Source organism: Phoenix dactylifera, chromosome 9 (genome assembly GCF_051530095.1).
Source record: "Phoenix dactylifera cultivar Ajwa chromosome 9, Ajwa_hap1_PhDact_Kaust_v1.1, whole genome shotgun sequence".
Taxonomy (NCBI): domain Eukaryota; kingdom Viridiplantae; phylum Streptophyta; class Magnoliopsida; order Arecales; family Arecaceae; genus Phoenix; species Phoenix dactylifera.
In genome coordinates, this window is record NC_143198.1 from 30,747,234 (window position 1) to 30,765,820 (window position 18,587).

The 18,587-nt window shown below is 38.2% G+C and overlaps 1 protein-coding gene across 3 annotated transcripts; it reads left to right on the forward strand.

Moving 5' to 3' along the window:
* The first annotated feature begins 1,617 nt into the window (after positions 1–1,617).
* LOC103709018 (phosphoesterase) lies at positions 1,618–18,149 on the forward strand. Of its 3 annotated transcripts, none has more exons than XM_039131180.2 (14): positions 1,618–2,154; positions 2,266–2,361; positions 3,163–3,225; positions 3,313–3,585; positions 3,697–3,762; positions 4,617–4,679; positions 5,487–5,558; positions 5,745–5,801; positions 9,318–9,394; positions 11,467–11,548; positions 11,769–11,885; positions 12,096–12,223; positions 12,982–13,051; positions 17,830–18,149. In XM_039131180.2, the coding sequence occupies exons 1-14, from the start codon at positions 1,810–1,812 to the stop codon at positions 17,875–17,877; spliced, it is 1,557 nt and encodes a 518-aa protein (XP_038987108.2). In that variant the 5' UTR covers positions 1,618–1,809; the 3' UTR covers positions 17,878–18,149. The 3 variants fall into 3 exon arrangements, with proteins under 3 accessions (XP_038987108.2, XP_088561089.1, XP_038987109.2); XM_088704963.2 differs by lacking the exon at positions 17,830–18,149 and adding an exon at positions 16,265–16,520 and having other exon boundaries at positions 1,634–2,154; XM_039131181.2 differs by lacking the exons at positions 9,318–9,394; positions 11,467–11,548 and having other exon boundaries at positions 1,634–2,154.
* Positions 18,150–18,587: the final 438 nt, after the last annotated feature.

Consider the following 18,587-nt stretch of genomic DNA (forward strand, 5'->3'; position numbering starts at 1 on the left):
ATCCAAGCAAACTCTTGCATGTTTGTGAAACTAATGTCATTCGCTATGTTAGCTGGTCTAAAACTGCAATGCCACTGGACAATATGCCTATCAGCATATTACCTACTTCATCTGCACCATTCTTTTTTCTCTCAAATATTTTCACTATTCTTTTCATAAAAACCTAATGATTCTCATCATAAAAAAAAAACTATGACTATTATCTGTAGAGTATATCGTTGCAACTTCATTGGAAAGCTCACAAATCCATGATCTGGCTCCAAATTTCTTACAAATTCTGATATGTCTGCAGGTTGGATGAGCTGAACTAAGATGACAAGAATGTTTCCTTTTCGTTTATATTCCACAATAACAAGGAAAAATGGAAGGGTCGTGAGTACCTTTATTTTATTCTTCTCTGTTTCAGCAGAGCTGGTCCTTCACCTTCTGTCCCTCGCTGTGAAACTAAAGAGCGGGCCTTGTCATATGGTAGGCTCAGGCTGACGCCACTCGGACTTACTTGACAATGGAGAACTTGCTCCCATTTTCTTAAACCATAAAAAAAAAGAAAAAGAAAAAAAAAACTTGTTATATCCCAATGCTTACCTGCTGGTTGTTTAACCTCCGATCCTAATGTCTCTCATCCCATTTTGGAGGATACGAGGAGGAGGATGATCACATCGTTGAGCTTCTTTGAGGCTATTCATGTTTATACGTAAGTTTTTTTTTATGACTAATCACTTCAGGGCAATCTCTTGGGAGTTAGCCTAGTCAGCCCCACCTGAGCTTTTTGGTATTCTTCGTATGGATGCTAATGGTTGAATTATTCCCCCCACTCCTAAAAGAAATAAAAAAAAAAGGAGGATCACAAGGTCTATTGGAGCTTCGACACCTGCTTCAATCATTGCTGAGATGTTTTACATTAGAGACATGCAATATTTGTATCCAAGGGAGGTTATATGTGAGAACATTCCTTTTATTTTTTTAAAAAAATATGTATAGAACTGGTTTGGGGACCTTGCTCATTAAGGGAATTGATATTCATTGTAATTAATTTGAGATATTAACTATAGTATATATCCATCTGCTAGAGAAAATCTTAATACATCCCAACAATCTTATGCATCTAAAGGATTATGAAAACAACTAACCTATTCACAACTCTATTGCTGCATTAGCTGTTTTATTTCATGGACTACTAAGTGAAGCAAAACATAATACCTCATTGTGTCCCAGAGAAAAGTGATAGCTGCCGAGAAATTTAAATCTGGATTTGTCCCTTTCTACAATTTTGAACATTGATAAGTTGAGATAGCCACAGTCTACTAATTTTTAAGTTTGAAACACCAATTGCCTTCTTTTTTTTTTATGAAAAAAATCAATAGGGAGTTGACAAATATTTTTTGATGTACAGATTTTCTAATTAACAAGATTAGTAAATTAATAAATCAGGGAGCTAAAAAAATTATCTACGAGATTATTTAGAATTTATTTAAGTTTAGTAAGATTATGGGCCTCCTTGATCGTGCTCCACGTTTTCTGATCTTTCCCGCTACATGGCATCTGAAGCCGGCAAGTGTATTGCCGTCTTTCTATAATGATTGGCATCAAGGATTTTCGCTATGAAATGATGAAAGCGCCCAAGCCTTCTCCCATGCCCTCCCTGACACCGCTCAAGACCTTGACGTCGCCATTCCCGCCCTTCTCTCTTCCTTGCCTAAAGCATCCAAGAACCGGAGAATGGCGTGAAATTGTATTCCATTAACCGTTCCACCGCTCCCCCCGGCGGATATATGGCTATAAAACCCTAGCAACCGCTTCCCTCTCCCCATGCTCGTGCTCCTCCCCTACCTCTCCATTCTTGTCAAAAGCCCTAAAATCTCGACCCTCCCCTTCCTCGCGGCCAGCGCTCGCGCTCGCCTACCTCCTCTAGCCTTCGCCTCGCTCTCTCCAATGGCGCCGCCGCCCAAGGTGGTCGCGGAGTACGCGAAGTCCGGCCGCTCTTCTTGCAAGAACTGCGGGAAGGCCATCGCCGCGGGTTCTCTGAGGGTAGGCTCGTCGAGCAAGGACCCTCGGGGGTTTGACCTCAAGAAATGGTATCATTTGGATTGCTTTCCGACTCGGGATCATCCGCTTGCTGCCGCGGAGGAGATACTGGGGTTTTCTTCTTTGAAGGTTTGAGCGATCCCTGTTCCTTTCTTGACTGGCTAAAGAAAGACTTATTTCTTGATGTCCATGTAGTTTTTCTACAATATTTTCTTTATGATTATTTCCTGGGGAGTTCAGAGTTTTGATCAGGATGCATTAAGGAAGCTAGAGGCTTTTCAGCAAAAAAAAAGGAAGCTAGAGGCTACGGCATCATCCGAACAAACTGTTAATGAGGTTTGAATTTTTCTTTTCTATTTTAAGTGTTACTCCTTTCATTGTATTTTCTGAATGAAAGAAATATTTGGGGATGCTTAGATCTTGTTGAGTCGTGATAATTTTAGTCTCTTCAATCGTGAAGCTTTGTTTTTCAAGCGAGAATAAAACTGGTCTGATGAAAGAAGTCGGTCTCTTGCACCTGTCTGATTAACAGCAGCAGAGACCTATTATTTGTTTAATTGTTAAGTTTAAAGAAAGGAGGATCTGTACCAACGGATCAGAGTAAAGATCATAGGAGAAGGCACATGGTGCCGCTTAGTGATTTCAACAAAAAAAAGTATGGATTGTTATGAGGAGGTCTTTTTGTACAACAATTTCCAAAAGCCATGGAAGAGAATTTCGTTCTTGAAAATTGAAAAAAAATCAAAATATTGGTGGTCATCATTTGGTTTGATGATGAATCCAGTTGCAGTGTCCATGGGTTCTATCAAGTCTGAAGTGGCCATCTTCTCCATGTCAAATGTTAGATATTGTGGCCCAACTTATATCTTGTACCCTGTTTTTTTCTCCAATTCAACTGGAGAAAACAAAGATGTTACTCCATTGATGTAGGTATATTGCTGAACCACGTAAGTGGTTGTCTTCTTGCAGAGTCTTTTTCTATTGTTGCTTTTGTACAGCATTGTAAGTGTCAGTAGCATGGTAAAGTGGAGACTGATAGAAGCGTAGAGAAGTCTCTGAAGGTGTGGCTTGTTGTTGATTAAATTCATGTGATATATTTGGCTAATTTAGCTTAATTTTATTATTTCTTTATTTTAGATTGGTAAAACAGATGGGGATGCAGCCGAAGAGTTTGAGGAAAAGGGTTCAAAGCAACAAAAGGTTGACATACTTTCCTGTTGAAATAGAATAACTAGTCAGATGCTGTTTTGGTCTTGATGTTGTTGCTGCTATCCTTTCCTTTTTTAGCTCTCAAACACAGATGAAGGTGGGGATGAAGAGTCCACTGAAAAGAATTCTCCAGTGGTCCCCCATAAAGTAGTTGCGGAGTATGCCAAATCCAACCGATCTTCATGCAAAAACTGCAGGAAGGCAATAGCTGCAGGTTCTCTGAGGCTGGGCTCTTTAAGAAAAAACCCTCGAGGCTTTGACCTCGTGAAATGGTATCACATAGACTGCTTTCCGACTCAGTCCCACCTGCATATTGCTGCGGAGGAGATAACTGGGTTTTCTTCTTTAAAGGTCGGGCAATCCCTCTCTCGTTATTGATTGATTTAAAATTACTTTTCTTTGATATCCATGTAATTTTGTTATGCTATATTTTTCTTACGATATATGTGCTGGAGGGCTCAGAATTGTGACCAAGATGCATTAAGGAAGCTAGAGGCTGCTGCATCATCCAGCCAGACTGCCATGGAGGTATGATTTCTGTTGTTTTCTACTTCTAATTTTCACCATCTCCTTGTATTACATAGAATATGTTGGTATTCGTCAATTTCACTAAAAAATAAAAATTCTGATATCTTTGATTGTGAAGCATCACCTTCTGAGGAAAATGAAAACTGTTTTTACTGTTAAGAACATCTTTTAGATTAATAGCAACGGGGACCTCCTATAGAGATGGAAAGGAGGATCTTTACCAACAGATCAGAGAAAACAAAGTAGGAGAAGGTACATGATGTGCCTTATAGATGATTTTCCATAAAAACATGTGGGCTTTTATGTTTGAAGAAACAAAAGGAGGCCTTCTTGTACATTAATGTATTTGATAGCCTTGTTCTCTTACGTGCCATAGTGAAGATGAGTTTTTTCTTTGATTTTAAAGAAATAAAATAAAAAATGTTTCTTTCCATCTCAGATTAATGCCTTAGTTAGGTCATCCTATTTATTGGTCGTATCATGTCGCGAAGGTGTCATGAATTTGGGTAAATATCTGTGTCGGTGTTTAGGGAATATAGCTTGTAACTTCTAGCTCATACCTGGTTATCCTTTCTGATTTAACTCAATTTTGACAGAGCTCTTGCCCCATGGATGTAGGCATACAGCTGAACTATGCAAACTCTTATATTCTCGTGCTTCAGTTATTTGTCATTTTATTTCTATGATATGTTTATGATTTTGTTGTCTTCTACTAGCATTTTTAGATTACAGTGTCATGAGTCTGGTGACATGGAGAGCAGAAGCATGGTGAAGTCTACCACCGCAAGCTGCCCATTAAAGTATGTGCTATATAATGCTAATTTAACTTATTTCTGTTGTTTCCTTTATTTTAGGTTAGTAAAAGAGATGGCAGTGCAATTGAAGAGTTAGAGGAAGAGGATTTGAAGAAACCAGAGGTCAGCATGTTCTACTGTTGAACTAGAATATAGCTAGATGGTGCTTATACGGTCTTTGATTATTTTTTTTTTGCTGTCATCCACTTATCCTTTTTCTTATAGACTTGTAGTACAGGTCAAGCTGGGCATAATGAAATTATAGAAAAGAGTTTAGAGGAGCCAAAGTTACACATTCTTATGTCTTTAACTGGATTAGTAAGATAACTTATATTTTCAGATGTCAACTTAAGTAAATATATTATTGCATGCAGATTGCTTTGTTGGGTGGATGAGTGTATGCATGTGCGAGACATGGGGCTTATATATAATAATTGTTTGTCAAAGTGTTATATGTATTACCTCTTTCTTGTCTTTTTTCTTCTTATGATATTGTGAACCGTTAAAAGTTATATATAAGGGAACAACTACTCGACTAATAGAAACTCATAATTTGTTAAGGAATACATGATAATTAAAATCATAGCAGAAATGGTACAACCATTAAAAAAAGGCAAGCAACTGTTATCGGTACAAGTTCTTCTTCTTCTTCCTTGTAATAAAAAGGATATTAGAGATTTTGCTTGTCCACATATAAAACTGAGTTTATTTATAAATCTAGGTCTAGCACACAATGGCCCTTCATTGGTTGGATAGGTTGGTCATAAATGACTGGCCTTTACAGCCACCTGGTGAGTATTAATTATATTCTTGCTATTCCTGTGGCTTTGACATTGCACATACCTTTTATTTTCATGTTACTGATGTAAAATCTTTTTTGGAGTTATTACTGATGTAAACAAATCATTTCATCCATATGTTTTTTGTCAGTTGCCTGTAGATGGCAAAAGGGATGACTTCAAGATGGCCTTTTCTGCATCTGATATCAAAGATCAATACAAGGTGTTCCCCCCTTTCTTTAAGCATACTAGTAATGCATATGCATCTCTTTTACTTGAAATATTATAGGAAGATAACTTGTTATTGTTTGTATGCATGCATTTTCTAACTATAATGATTTTTTTTTTGACAACTTTTCCTTTGATGCATCAATCTGCCTGGTGATTTATGTTTTGTTTTTTGGTCCAGGATGCCACCCTTTCACCAAAATGGAAGACCTTCAAGACGCTCATTTTTCGTGAGCGAGTAAGATTATTTTAAAGTTAAGGATTATCATTGTTAATGTGATTTCATTTTGTCATCAACCAGCTTGCTAATTGTTTGACCATGTATAATGTATGAGGTTCAAGAAGTACATTTAATCAACTTTTGTAATAAACATTGCCACAAAAACTAAGGTACGAATGTTTGGATGGGTCAGAAAAGACAGGAAGATGTAAAATACCTAGATAAGATTTGTGAGGAGGGATTTGGAAAAGATTGCACTATCAGGAAGAAAAACAAAGAGAGACCTGTGAACAACTGATGGTTGATACAAGGATGTTGGTTATGGATGCATCATCAGAGGCAACCCTTAGAATATCATTGTTTACCTCCTTGTGATGCAGAATTGATTATGGATTTGTTATATCTGTTTGGATAGAGGACTAGAGGTTGTAGTTTACTATAAAACAATATCGAATATACAACTATACTAACTATTGAAACTAGATGGTATACACACGAGAGTGTCTCATGGGGGGAAGTTGGGTGGATCTCTCTATTCCACAAGGGAAAGTTGTGCAGACAGGTACGTTGATATTGTAATTTGCAGATGAATGTGTTCTCTTATGAAAGAAAAGTTGGTTTGGGTGGATAATTGTTTTCATGTATAAAAATAGTGAAGATGAATGGCTGTGATTATCATGTTAAAATAGCGAAAAGATGGATGATTTAATCTTGTGAAAGTGAGTGAGTTGGGTTTGGGTGGATGGTTATCTCATGTGTGGGTGTTTGATAATTCCTCATTTGATAGTGCGGTCACATCATTTAAGCTTATATATATGTTTATATATTACACAATCACTTTTCTTTGTGATTTGTGATTGGTTATGATATACTGGCACAGAAAATTATTTTATACATGTGGGGATCACGGTATGCTATACCATACCGAACTGGGCGGTACGGGGTGTGCCATACTGTACTAGTATCGAACTGGTATGCGGTACAAGAGGCATACTGATACTCGGTATGATGAACCGGCTCTCGTAATGGGCGTATCGACATAATAACAGGGTGGCACCGGTACGGGAACTTGTACCAAGATGACGTACCTTGGTGGGATCATATATCTCATTTTATACATTTGTATACATCTTAGGAGTATTTAGATGTCTTGACTTCCAAAGGAGATCATGAGGACCAGATCTGCTTTCACTTGGAATAAATTTAAGAAAAAACTCTCTCTTCTAGTTCTTGGAATCATATTCTTTTACTCTGCCAGTTGTGTGGAAGATTTATCATTTTATTCTCTCTGTTTATTCAATAGGTGCTCGTAAAAGTTGGCATTATGTACTATGCCTGTCCATTGAAATTTTATTATTCTACTACCAGACCATATGTATAGGCAATCTGGTACTGTACAGCAAGAGGCAATTTAGTCTTGATAGATGATAATAACATGGCGTCTGACCATCTTGGACATCTTGGACATGGAAGGTAATTAGATTTGGTGAAAGAATGGTTGATACATGTTAAGCTAAATATGATGCACTCATAAGAGAAGGTATCATTCCTTAAGTGGCCAGTTATTGGTGATCCAACACTCGGTTAAGGGAAGACAAGCATGATATGTGTTTTCATGCTTCTTATGTCTTGGAATATACATGTGCTTTTTTATATACTTATGATGGACAGATGGGTGATTTTCGTTTCTTTTTATCTTGTGGATGCCTATTCAGGAATTTCCGTCTTGATACTCGTTGTGTCCATATACTGTTGATAAATTCTGTATCATTTAGTTGTTCAACGCCTCAACATTTTTTGTTCTCTTTCTTTGTTTGTTTTCCGTAGGGGATACCAGTTCAATAAATAGTCAATTTAAAATCCTGGTGGATTAGTAACTCTATTGTCCAATACTTTATAAACGAATAACCTCTATTGTGTAATTATCTTTTGAGGTTCGAAGTTGATCTCATGGAAATAACTGATAATCTATAATATGCAACAACTAATAAACTCTTCTGACTTCCAAGGATGATGTCAGGTAACACAATTCCAATTTCTGCATGTTCATGTTTTAATTTAGATGGCATAATTATCATACATTTCTTATATGAACGTTGATCTTTATCTATTTTAACTTTACAATTAGATATCTAACAGTATCCTGTCCTATAGTTATATCTTACCTGAGCTAACTTTGTCAAATCTCATCAACTATGTACATTAATTAATTGGCTAAAATATAAAATTTAGTTTTTTTTCAGATAATTATTAGTTTTAGTTAGAACTGAATGACTTGTATTTTATTTTCTATAGATCTTAAATAGTATACATTCTCATTTCAATGCTAGAATTTCTTTATCAATATCATGTTACTTCACAATGAATCACAATTTTTGTGGGTTGAATTATTCCATCATATATATATATATATATATATATATATAGTTTGCTTTCCTTTATATAGAGTTTGCTATAATTTCATTTTATACCATTCCATTTTTCATCAACAAGCCTAGTTGGGGTCTTCGCGTCCTCAAGGAAAGATGGAAATTTTCATAGGTCGGTCTTTTCCCAAGCACGAGTGTAACAATCTACTGAAGTTGCCATCGGCAGAAGGCAATATATAGTCAACAGGTGGAAGTTAGTTCGCTTTCCCTGAGGGAGCTAGTTTGTTCCAGGCACCCAGGGCTAAGGTCTCGTGCTCCTAGCCCCTGAGGAAGAGAAGAATGGGTTAGGCACCCATTCCAGTTCAAGGCACCTCTTTAAGGGACGAGAGAGATCCAGCTGCATACAGGCCCGAGCGAAGACACAATGTGTCCCCTCCAAGGAAGCATGATCCACTTTAACAAACTGACCTACCACAGAAACTAGCTCAGCCAAGATTCTTGCATCCCACATCTGAAGGGGGAAGCCTAACCCATACAAGAACACTTGTTACTCGAGCTCTGGCCGGGGTCCCCCTTCGGAGGGAAAAAATCTGGCCCTTGATAAACCAAGGTCGGTTCTACAGCACATAAAGCAAGTCCTCCTCGCACGTAAACTCAACCTTATACCAGTCTCGCCCATAGTGGATGATGGAGAACGTGGCGTGTCCACGCTATTCTCCCGGCGTTCCATGTTGCCGCTCAGACCTCCGCTTGTTGGTTTGGTGGTTGTGTGGTATTTAATAGAATTCAACATGTTGCCGTGCCTCTGTAGCTTTTGTCTTCGCCCTTCGACTTCCGGCTCCCAATCGCTGCTTAGCACTTCTTTCACTAAGCGGGCCCATTCATAAGAGTAACAAAGGGAAGGTTGTGTAAACATAGGCTCGGGAATGTTGTTGTACCAAATCCAAAAGCCAAAGACGACTTGTTTTTATGATGCTTGTTTTTAATACTCATCACTGCCTTAGTTATGGCCTTCTATTAAAAGTAGTCTCAAATTATTTTTCAGCAATAGATGTTATCAATTGATTTTCCTTAATAGTTTTTCATCCTTCCACTGAAACTAATAGCCTGGGATTTTTAACAAGATATAATATCATTTGTGTTTTTGGTTCCTGTATGTGACTAGGAAGAAGGTCTTCATGATTCTGAAAAAATTGCTGCATTTGATTTCGATGGATGTCTTGTGAATACATCTGTGAAACGGTATGATGTTTAACTTAAGAATTGATGTTTGAGCTGATGGTCTGTTGATTTGTTATTGTCATAATTGCATTAGCATTTTACAAATATATTGAAGCCTTTGCATTGAACACAAATGTGATAATGTTGTAGTGTTGTATTTCCATGTTTTCAGAAATTTACCAAGTGAATTCAGAAATAATACATTAGGGCCTCTGTTTTTCTATAGAATTTGGCAATGTTTATGACTTGAACTTGCTTATTTGAGTCCTAGGTACAAGGTAAAGTCTTATCTTTCTTTGGGAGCATTGAAGTTAATGCACCTTCATTTCTTTTCTTTTCCCTCTTTTTTTTTCCCTGAGAAGACATGCTAACACACCTTCAACAGAGCTGCAAAAGTAGTCATTCTTATGCATAGCTTGCCATTCATAGATTCCAACTTAAACCAAATCTTAACAGAGTTTTAATGTTGTTCACTTTGCATTGCCGTTTATATCCACTAATGATCCATGCTTAAATTATCTTCCATTTCCTTTGTGAATAAAGATATGAAGACATCTTCGAACTCAACCAAAGGAAACATCCTTGAGCTCTTCTAATGTCTTAATCCAAGAGGAAATCATCATCTCAATTCCAACATTTAGGGCTTGTTTGGATATTCCTACAGGATTGGGCTAAAAATCATGCAGGAATTGGGTCTGTTGGCCTATCTAATCTAGCTTTCATTTTCTAAGAACCTGTCCAAACCCAATCCAGATGTTAGCCTTTAGTCTGCAGGAAGAAAAAAAAAGACTTATGGAGGTCTTTTTTTCTTCCCATGGGATTTGGGTTGGGTGGAGTTTTAGTTGTACAAGGCTATGCTTAAATGGATGGCCTACTCCACGAATTCTAAGGGATTTTCAGCCCAATCTTGTAGGAAAAGCCAAACAGACCCTTAATATTAAGAATAGCATATACCTATTTTTGAAATACTCAAATTCATCTATTCCTCTCACTATCCATAGATGGACCGGTAAGCAAGGTTTCCATGCTAAATGCTGAAAAATAATGAAAGGTCTGAAGTCTCAAGGTAAAAATTGTTTGAAAAATATGTTTTTAGTTTTTTTGAGTGGTCCTTCAAATTTGCTTTTGAATTTGCAATGTAAGAAGTGATGGACTGTTATTTATTTCCAGGAACAGAAACAACTAGAGAGAATGCCTCCATTAAAAATGATTGCTTGAGAAATTCAAATTTGGTTACAGTCCATTTGAAGGTGTGCTCTTGCAGTGGTGCAAAAACGTTTCAGTCCTCCATTCAGAGCACTTCCCTTTGAACCTTGTTGGGAGAATTTAATTAGAAAGGATTAGGCACATTTGTGCTAGTTTATCAACTCCCCTAATAAGATGGAGAATATCCTCAAGTGTTTCAAGAAAAATCATTTTGCAAATCTCTGCTTAACTCATGGTGAAATAGGTATCTAGAATAGTCATATTTTGACATTGATCTTCTGCTGTTCATCTATTCATTTTGTTCTGAATGCATATATTTGACAAATCAGTTTAGGCTGAGGAAAAAGTAGAATTGCTTGTTTTACTTTGTTTCTTGGGTTTAAGTGGATAAGGTTGAAGGAAGTTATCATAAGTTTGTCAGGATGACGTGTGCATCTGGTTTTCTGAGAGCTTAACCATATTGCAACCAGCATTATTGCCATATTTTCTCATAAGTTTTCTCCTAATGCATGTATTTTTTAGTAAGTATAAAATTAGATGACTGCATGACTGGTACATCTTGTTGATACTGGTCTGTATTGAAAATATACAGGCATCTGAATAGAAGCCATATATTTGAAAGAAAATGACAGCTAACTTAACACCGTTTATGGCATATATTACTTCTCTCGTTATGAAAGCAGTGTATCCTCATTTTAGTGACTCATGGAAAACATGAGAATGGTTTAAAACTAGATGTGGAGGAGATACTAATTGACTAATAAAATCTGATCGTAATCAATTTTGTATGCTACAATCCTTGATAATTCTCTGATGCAGCCAGGTTTTGTGATCTAAAGATTTAACCATAGATTAAGAATTTAGACCTAACATTGCCTAAGGTGCAGAATTGGTCCAGATGCTTGGTCTCTGATGTATCCATCGGTTCCTGAGAAGCTGCAAGGACTGTATAACACTGGCTACAAGCTGGTTGGTAGATAATGTTCATGTTGCTCCATAAAGTATTCACATTCTTTTTGCAAAAAAAAAAAAAATTTGTATTTCAGCCACCTGTAAATTTCTGAGAGGCAGGCACTCAGGGTGCCTTGATTTTGGGAACCTGCTTGTGGTTTATGTGTTCTTTATCCATCCTTTTCTATTAAGATTTTGAAAAGAAGGTGTCTTATTGACATATATTCTTCATCATTAGGTTATCTTTACCAATGAATCAAACATTGAGCGCTGGAAGAACAAACGACAACAAGCTGTGGATTCCAAAATAGGGAGACTTGACAACTTTATCAAGCATGTTAAAGTCCCAATTCAGGTACACTGGATAAATTTTTTCTTGGAATTCTTGTTTTTCCCATAATATATCCTTGACCTCTATTTTTATGTTTAGTTTAAATTCAAAGTTTTGCAAATTTTTTTGTTACCTCATAAATCATCTCTCTCTCTCTCTCTCTCTCTCTCTCTCTCTCACGCATCTATACTGCTGCTGAAATCTTTAGCATACTTGAACTTCATTTCTGTGCAGGTTTTTATAGCTTGCGGGCTAGGGACAAGCAAGGATCGAACTGAAGATCCCTTTCGCAAACCAAAACCTGGAATGTGGAGGCTAATGGAAGAACACTTCAACTCTGGCATTGCGATTGACATGGATCAGTTATTCTTCTCTCCTATCATTCAACACAACATAATTCGTTAATCTGAAACTATTCTTTTCTTAATTTTCTTTGGAGGTCATGTGCAATCTGATAATACAGGGAGTTAGAATTGTAGTTTTGCTTACTCTTCTTGGGCGGTTCTGTTTATGTTAGCTCTTTGGCCACAACTTGTGCCAATAGATGGATTCAGTATTTTATATCAAAGCTTGCTCATTTTGCATTTTCATCTGAACTCACCTCAGAGGGCTTCTCCATGGTCCCATGCTGTAAACTTCTTATCCGTTAAGATAGATATCTGTGCCAGCTATGTAGCCTTTTAGGTTTTATGCGAGGCCTCCCTTACAGAAAGTTTCAGATCTTGTTTAGCTTTAATTTTGATAGCTGGCTGTGAAAGATTCTCGAACTTTAATGGATCACACCTTGATGGTATGATCCATTAAGCCAACCACATTTGCATGGCTAGCCCTTCATTGAAAGTTTGCAAACTGCAATTATTGGCCACTCTAAAACAGACAGTCATTTCACACTCTTAACCCCACAAAAGCACCATAAATTGAACTGACGTACATATAATACTATCTAAAATGACTAAATGCTTCAATTGAAAGAAAATTGTAGTAACAATATATTATGTTTTATAAGAGCTTTCAGGATTCATATTTTTCCATCGTCATTTATGAATAATTCCTTCAGCTGTTTGGTTGTACGTGTATAAGATGAAAAGAATATTTTACTAGTGCCTTTCTTTATCTGCAGATCCTTCTATGTCGGTGATGCAGCTGGGAGAGTCAATGATCACAGTGATGCTGATATTAAATTTGCCCAGGTAAAATAAGAGTTCTTTTCCTTTTATTTTAATTTCAAATATTCTGGTTCCATTGTTGTTGCCTTACTAAATCTGTTTGCTTATCTGATGAACTCTAACCAGCTGAATTAAATGGCCAAGTTAAAATGCAATTAACTCCATGAGTTATAGGCAACTGAATAACATTAAATAGCTAAGTTAGCATATGCCTTATCAGTATTTGATACTAAGTAACAGAATAAGATTTAAAATGGCTTCTAATGAAGCAAACAAATGTTCAGTCAGCATTGACAATGATTTAAACGCTACATATACACACACTTGTCTGTGTCTAGATTCTTATCTCCAATAGGATTATCAACTAAATTATCCATGTTGTCCTCATCCAGTTCCTCATTCACCTTGAGTACTAAAGTTTTTAAGAATACATGAAAAAAATAAGTTAATATATTCTTCACCAACAAAATTGTGTAGGGAGCTTTAGTGTTTCGAATTCCAGTTTCTCTCACTTTTTAGAAAGGAGAAAAGATGCATTTTTTCCTCTAGCATCTTGTGATCGCAAATCTTTACATCATTGCATATGCATGAACATACGAGACACCCTTCTTTGATCCCAAACTTATGATCGAAATCCAGTTTCTCTCACTTTTTAGAAAGGGTAAAAGATGCAGTTTTTCCTCTAGCATCTAATGATCGCATATCTGTACATCATTGCATATGCGTAAACATACGAGACACCCTTCTTTGATCCCAAACTTACGACAAGTAGAAACTTGTATAAACATTCTTGCATTGGGTATTTTATTGAGGCTAATGTTTCAGATCCAGATACCTTATTGATTCATGTCAAAGTTAAAAAGCTTGGTTGGTTAAAACTATGCATTAACCAAATCTTGATCATTTTTTCTTGAAAGAAAATTAAAAGCATCAAAAAGAAAAAGAAAAAAATAGCAGGCTGCTTATCTTAAATTCTTAATTTTGTCTGTATTGGATGAAGCTGTCAGTCATTTTGTTCAAACTATCTCAATTTGCTTAAAATGTCCCAAACATATCTGAGGCTGTAAAACCTCTATCAGCATCATATTTTGTATCGTCTTTCTAAACATCCTAAAGCCAATGTTTGCAAAACACTTAACTGAGTATCAAAGTGCCCAGTGAAGGTCTATCAAGCTAAGAAAGTGGCCCCAAGATTGTCATTCCATGTTAAACAAATAATTATTTGTCGTTCTCTATGTTACACCCAAGACAAGTGAAGGCCCCAAAGATTTTCGTTGGATTGCACATTTGGAATTTATTTCATGTAGGCATCCTTTCATAAGGGGAGGAATGATGTTAGAGAAAGAAAAGTGGAGAGTTTTACTTCATCTGTGTTCCAAATATTTCAAAGACTCCTAAACTGTGTTTGGTTCTTAAGGTGAGGTGAATGAAGAATAGATTTTATATTTAGAAAAGAACAGCTAAAAGGAATTAGAATCCCTTGTACAGAATATGAAGAATACACACCTATGCTTTACTGAGGAGGGCTTCAACGGACCTGTGTCCTACGAGCCTGAGGGAGTCGGAAACGCATCCAAAGTGCTGTGCCCCTCCTCAATCCATGAGGAATCCGCACATATATCTGACAATCTACCGCCATGACAAATATCAAGCTTCTTGAGTCCCTCGATATCATGCCATGGACATGCTGTGCCACACCTATCCGTTGCTCCCTGCAATACCCCAGCAAGACGTCCACTGGATGGTGACCCTGGGGGTTCTATAGTATCGAGGAGCATTGCATCTTTTGACACATGCAAGATCCTCCGCCGCACCATGTTACACCCATGCCGGCGCCCCCTGCAAAGAGGTTGCAGTCATGACCGTGACAATGTGCCCCCACAATTACTAACATTCTCGTCGACACCCAACAAGCACTACTGCATGTCGGTTGCCACAACTAAAACTCCACTGCATACTTTGCAATCACAATTCCTCATGCCAGAGCCTTACGGCCGTGGTGTCCTTGATCTTCTCTCCACCATTGAGATTCCATCATCCATACCACATTGACTCTTCCACGGAACTCCAAACTGCTCCATATTTTGACTTTGGCCTCTATTGTTGTCTCTTCACTGCAATCCTTTGACCCAAAACTACATGGCACTCCTCAAACTCTCAATTGCCCTAATTTGAGAGCGGCCATTGTGTCTTTCGACCTTTCGCAGTCTTTCAACCATCAACTTCAACTGAAAACTTTGTGGCATTTCTAGAACTCTTCCAACACTTGACTCCCGATTGCCTTAATCTAACAACGGCCATTGCTTGTGCCAATGCATCCTCAGTCCTCTAACCTTCAAATTCCATCAAAAACTGAGCGGAGCGGCACTTTTTAGACTTATCATCAAGGCTTAAATCTTGACCCCTATGATCTAAGAGCGGCCAAACTTGAATATGCACCTTGCAAGACTTCGACTTGTGGCTAAGATCCACTTCCAGCAACGCAAAAATGACACTTCTTGGAATGCATCCAAGCTTAACTCTTGACCATCTAGATCTAGGAGTGGCCCTCAACATGAGTTCTGACCTTTTCTGCACAGCACCATGCCTTCCATTCCTACGACACTGTGTCAATCCCAAGTATGAACGAGTCACCCCCATTTCTCCAGATCATCCTATACCAATGCAGATCCACAAATGCTACCAATGAGACCCTGATATCTGATCAAGGCCATTTCACAATTTGCTTAAGTCTCTTGACATAGCAGACTTCGCTCCAAGCTCCCAACAATCTACCTCTGCAGAACCACTGTTCATGCTATCTCTTCCAATACTCAATTTGACCTAACTGCCCTTTTGTCTTCACCTCGAGTCTATAGTGCCATCACAAAGCTATTCCAATGGCCTGCCTCGCGTTTGAGACTCTGGTACCTCGACACCCTTTGTAGCTGACATTTGAGCCATATAGTGCCTCATTGCATCTCAAAACCAAATGCCTCAATTGATAGCATTTTTCTGCATCGCGGCCACCCTGGCCAATAGCCACCTTGGCCAACAAACTACGCATCCTTTGTGCTTCAACTCTTGTAAACTAACATCACATGCCCATGCAGCGAGCAAGCACCTTCAGCCAAATATCTGCCTCTAGTACCTCAGCCTTCCTATGCCTTCACCCTGAGCCTAGTACTTATTGTCTTAAACTTTTCTTTAGAGTCAATTAGTTATTTATTCCTTACATCTGTGGAAGACCATTTGTAGGTTCAAAGCGCGTCTGGTAGCCAAGGGACAATGGGTAGACTATGATGAAACGTTTTCTCCGATTGCTAAAATGACCAATGTCAGATGCATTCTGTCCATAGCAGCGGATAGGAACTTTTTCAGTTAGATGTTAGATCAGATTGTTCGACGATTGGCTGCTTTAGCTTGAGCAATAGCTAGATGAAAGAAGACGAAAGACATATGGGTTGGTTGCTGCGGATTCGCATCTATGAAAACCTAAAAAGTCCTCTATTGCGTTCTTGCTGCGAAGAATTCTACGATGGAAGGAAATTTCTTCCGACTCATGCCTTACCTGGCCGTACCTGTCTGATGCTTTTGGTTGGATCCTTTTGAGGGTCCTCCTACTTCTGCAGCTATCGGTTTGCATTTTTACCCGATATGGGAAGCGGCATCTGTTGATGTGCTTGATTGGAAGGACTGCCGCTTTTCTCTCTTCGCTTAGCTTGACTGATCCTGTAGCAACGAGCTGCTTGAATCTGAAACCTGGCGCATTCAACCCTAACAAGCATGATCGGGGACTTCGGTGGTCAAGAAAGCTCTATTCTAAAATTGGAATTGAAGATTCTGAAGGAGGAAAATGCTTTCATTAAAGAGATCTTTGAAAAGGTGGGGAAGAGGAATCGACGAAGAATCCAGGAAAGAGCAGCGAAGGAACGTGACGAGCAAATTATCGTCTCGAGATGTTAGAAGGTGCAAAATGCCGATTTTTTCGGTATTGGAAATGTCCTCAGTTCCTCGATTCATTCCGTAGCGCATCCAACAGCTATTCCATCCCCGTTGTCCATTGAGCCTGCTCTGAATAATCCCCCTTGCTTCGCGAAAGACATTGCTTAGGACCAACGGGTCACACGACAGGTGCACGATCGACTTATGGAAGTAATGCATGAACGTAATGCTCACAACTTCCCTCTAGACCTAGCTGCTGTCGAAGTTCCATCTACAAATGGATAAGACTTTTGTCTTAGTGTATATGAATCGTTGAAGGCGAATATGCTCGAAGATCTCGAAATGATCTTCCAGTTCCGGGGAGAATTCGCAAAACTCCGTTTCCATCGAAAATTTAATGGGGTTTTCCCGTATTTCGACCGGAGAATCTAACATAGACAAAAGCATTTCGACATAAAGCATTTTCACTCGAGCTGAAACAATTGATGAATTACCCGAGCAAAACAATTGATGAAACAAATGTGTTGTTACTGTATTAATTGAGATTATTCAATTTCTTGCCTTCAGTTCCAAGTTCAATGACTTGGTATTCCAGAAGGATGTAAAATTGCAGTCTATTAGCATCCTTGACATGTGACAGATGGAAATTTTTTTTGATGATAATGGCCTGTTGCTCCTGGTGTGTATGTCAAGATGCAACATGAGTTATCAAAGTCCCTGCACCCCTGATTGTTTGGTTCTCCTGTGTTCTGTGCTTCTCTTTTCCTTTTGGGAGAAATTATTTGCATTGTTTTATTGTGATGAGATAATGCATCCGATATTTGTGTTACATGCTCCTGACACTTAATTCCTTTATTTCTGGGTTTATTTAATTTCAGGCAGTGGGGTTGAAATTTCATGTCCCCGAGGAGTTCTTTGGCACTTAACGCTCATCATCCCACACTTATAGTTCTCGCTTTCATTTCCAGTTTTGGTCTCCGTGTTCGGAGTAACATTTTGAGACTCTTGGAAAAAAGTAGTCTAACCTAACTGGAGATATTTTTTTGAGCTGATCAGCTTGCTCATCTCCATAGGTTTGTGCTGTTCATCTGCATATCTCATCTCAGCAAACTTGCTCATGATTTGTAATATGATGGTTAAAGTAACAAGGAAGAACTGAAAACTAGAGATATGTGATAACTGTTTCTGTGTTCAGAAATATTGTGGATCCATATTACTCCTATGAACTTTCAATAGAATCTATTATCTGTAGATAACAAGTAGTAAGGAAAGCTCGCTCTGCAGTACCCCCCTCCTCTCCTTCCGTTTCTTTACTGAAAAAAGTTACCCCAAGTCTATATTAATGGGAATGGCAAGCTGCTTGGGCGCAAAAGGAGCTGGACCTGCTGTGATTGAAGTGGACTGTATGATCTATATGACAGAGGGAAGGGAACTCCGGTGTGGTCAAATTAACTTACATGAAAATACTGATCCCACCTTTCTCTTCAGTTTTCACCACTTCAGCCTTGACTGGTGCTAATCATACGTTTCTTTCAACCTTTGGTTAGCCAAGGGCGATTTTGGGGGGGCTAACTTGTGAGCTGAGTTTTTCTTTGTCCATCTTGTTGTCCTTTACCTACGAGTATACTGCCAAGCT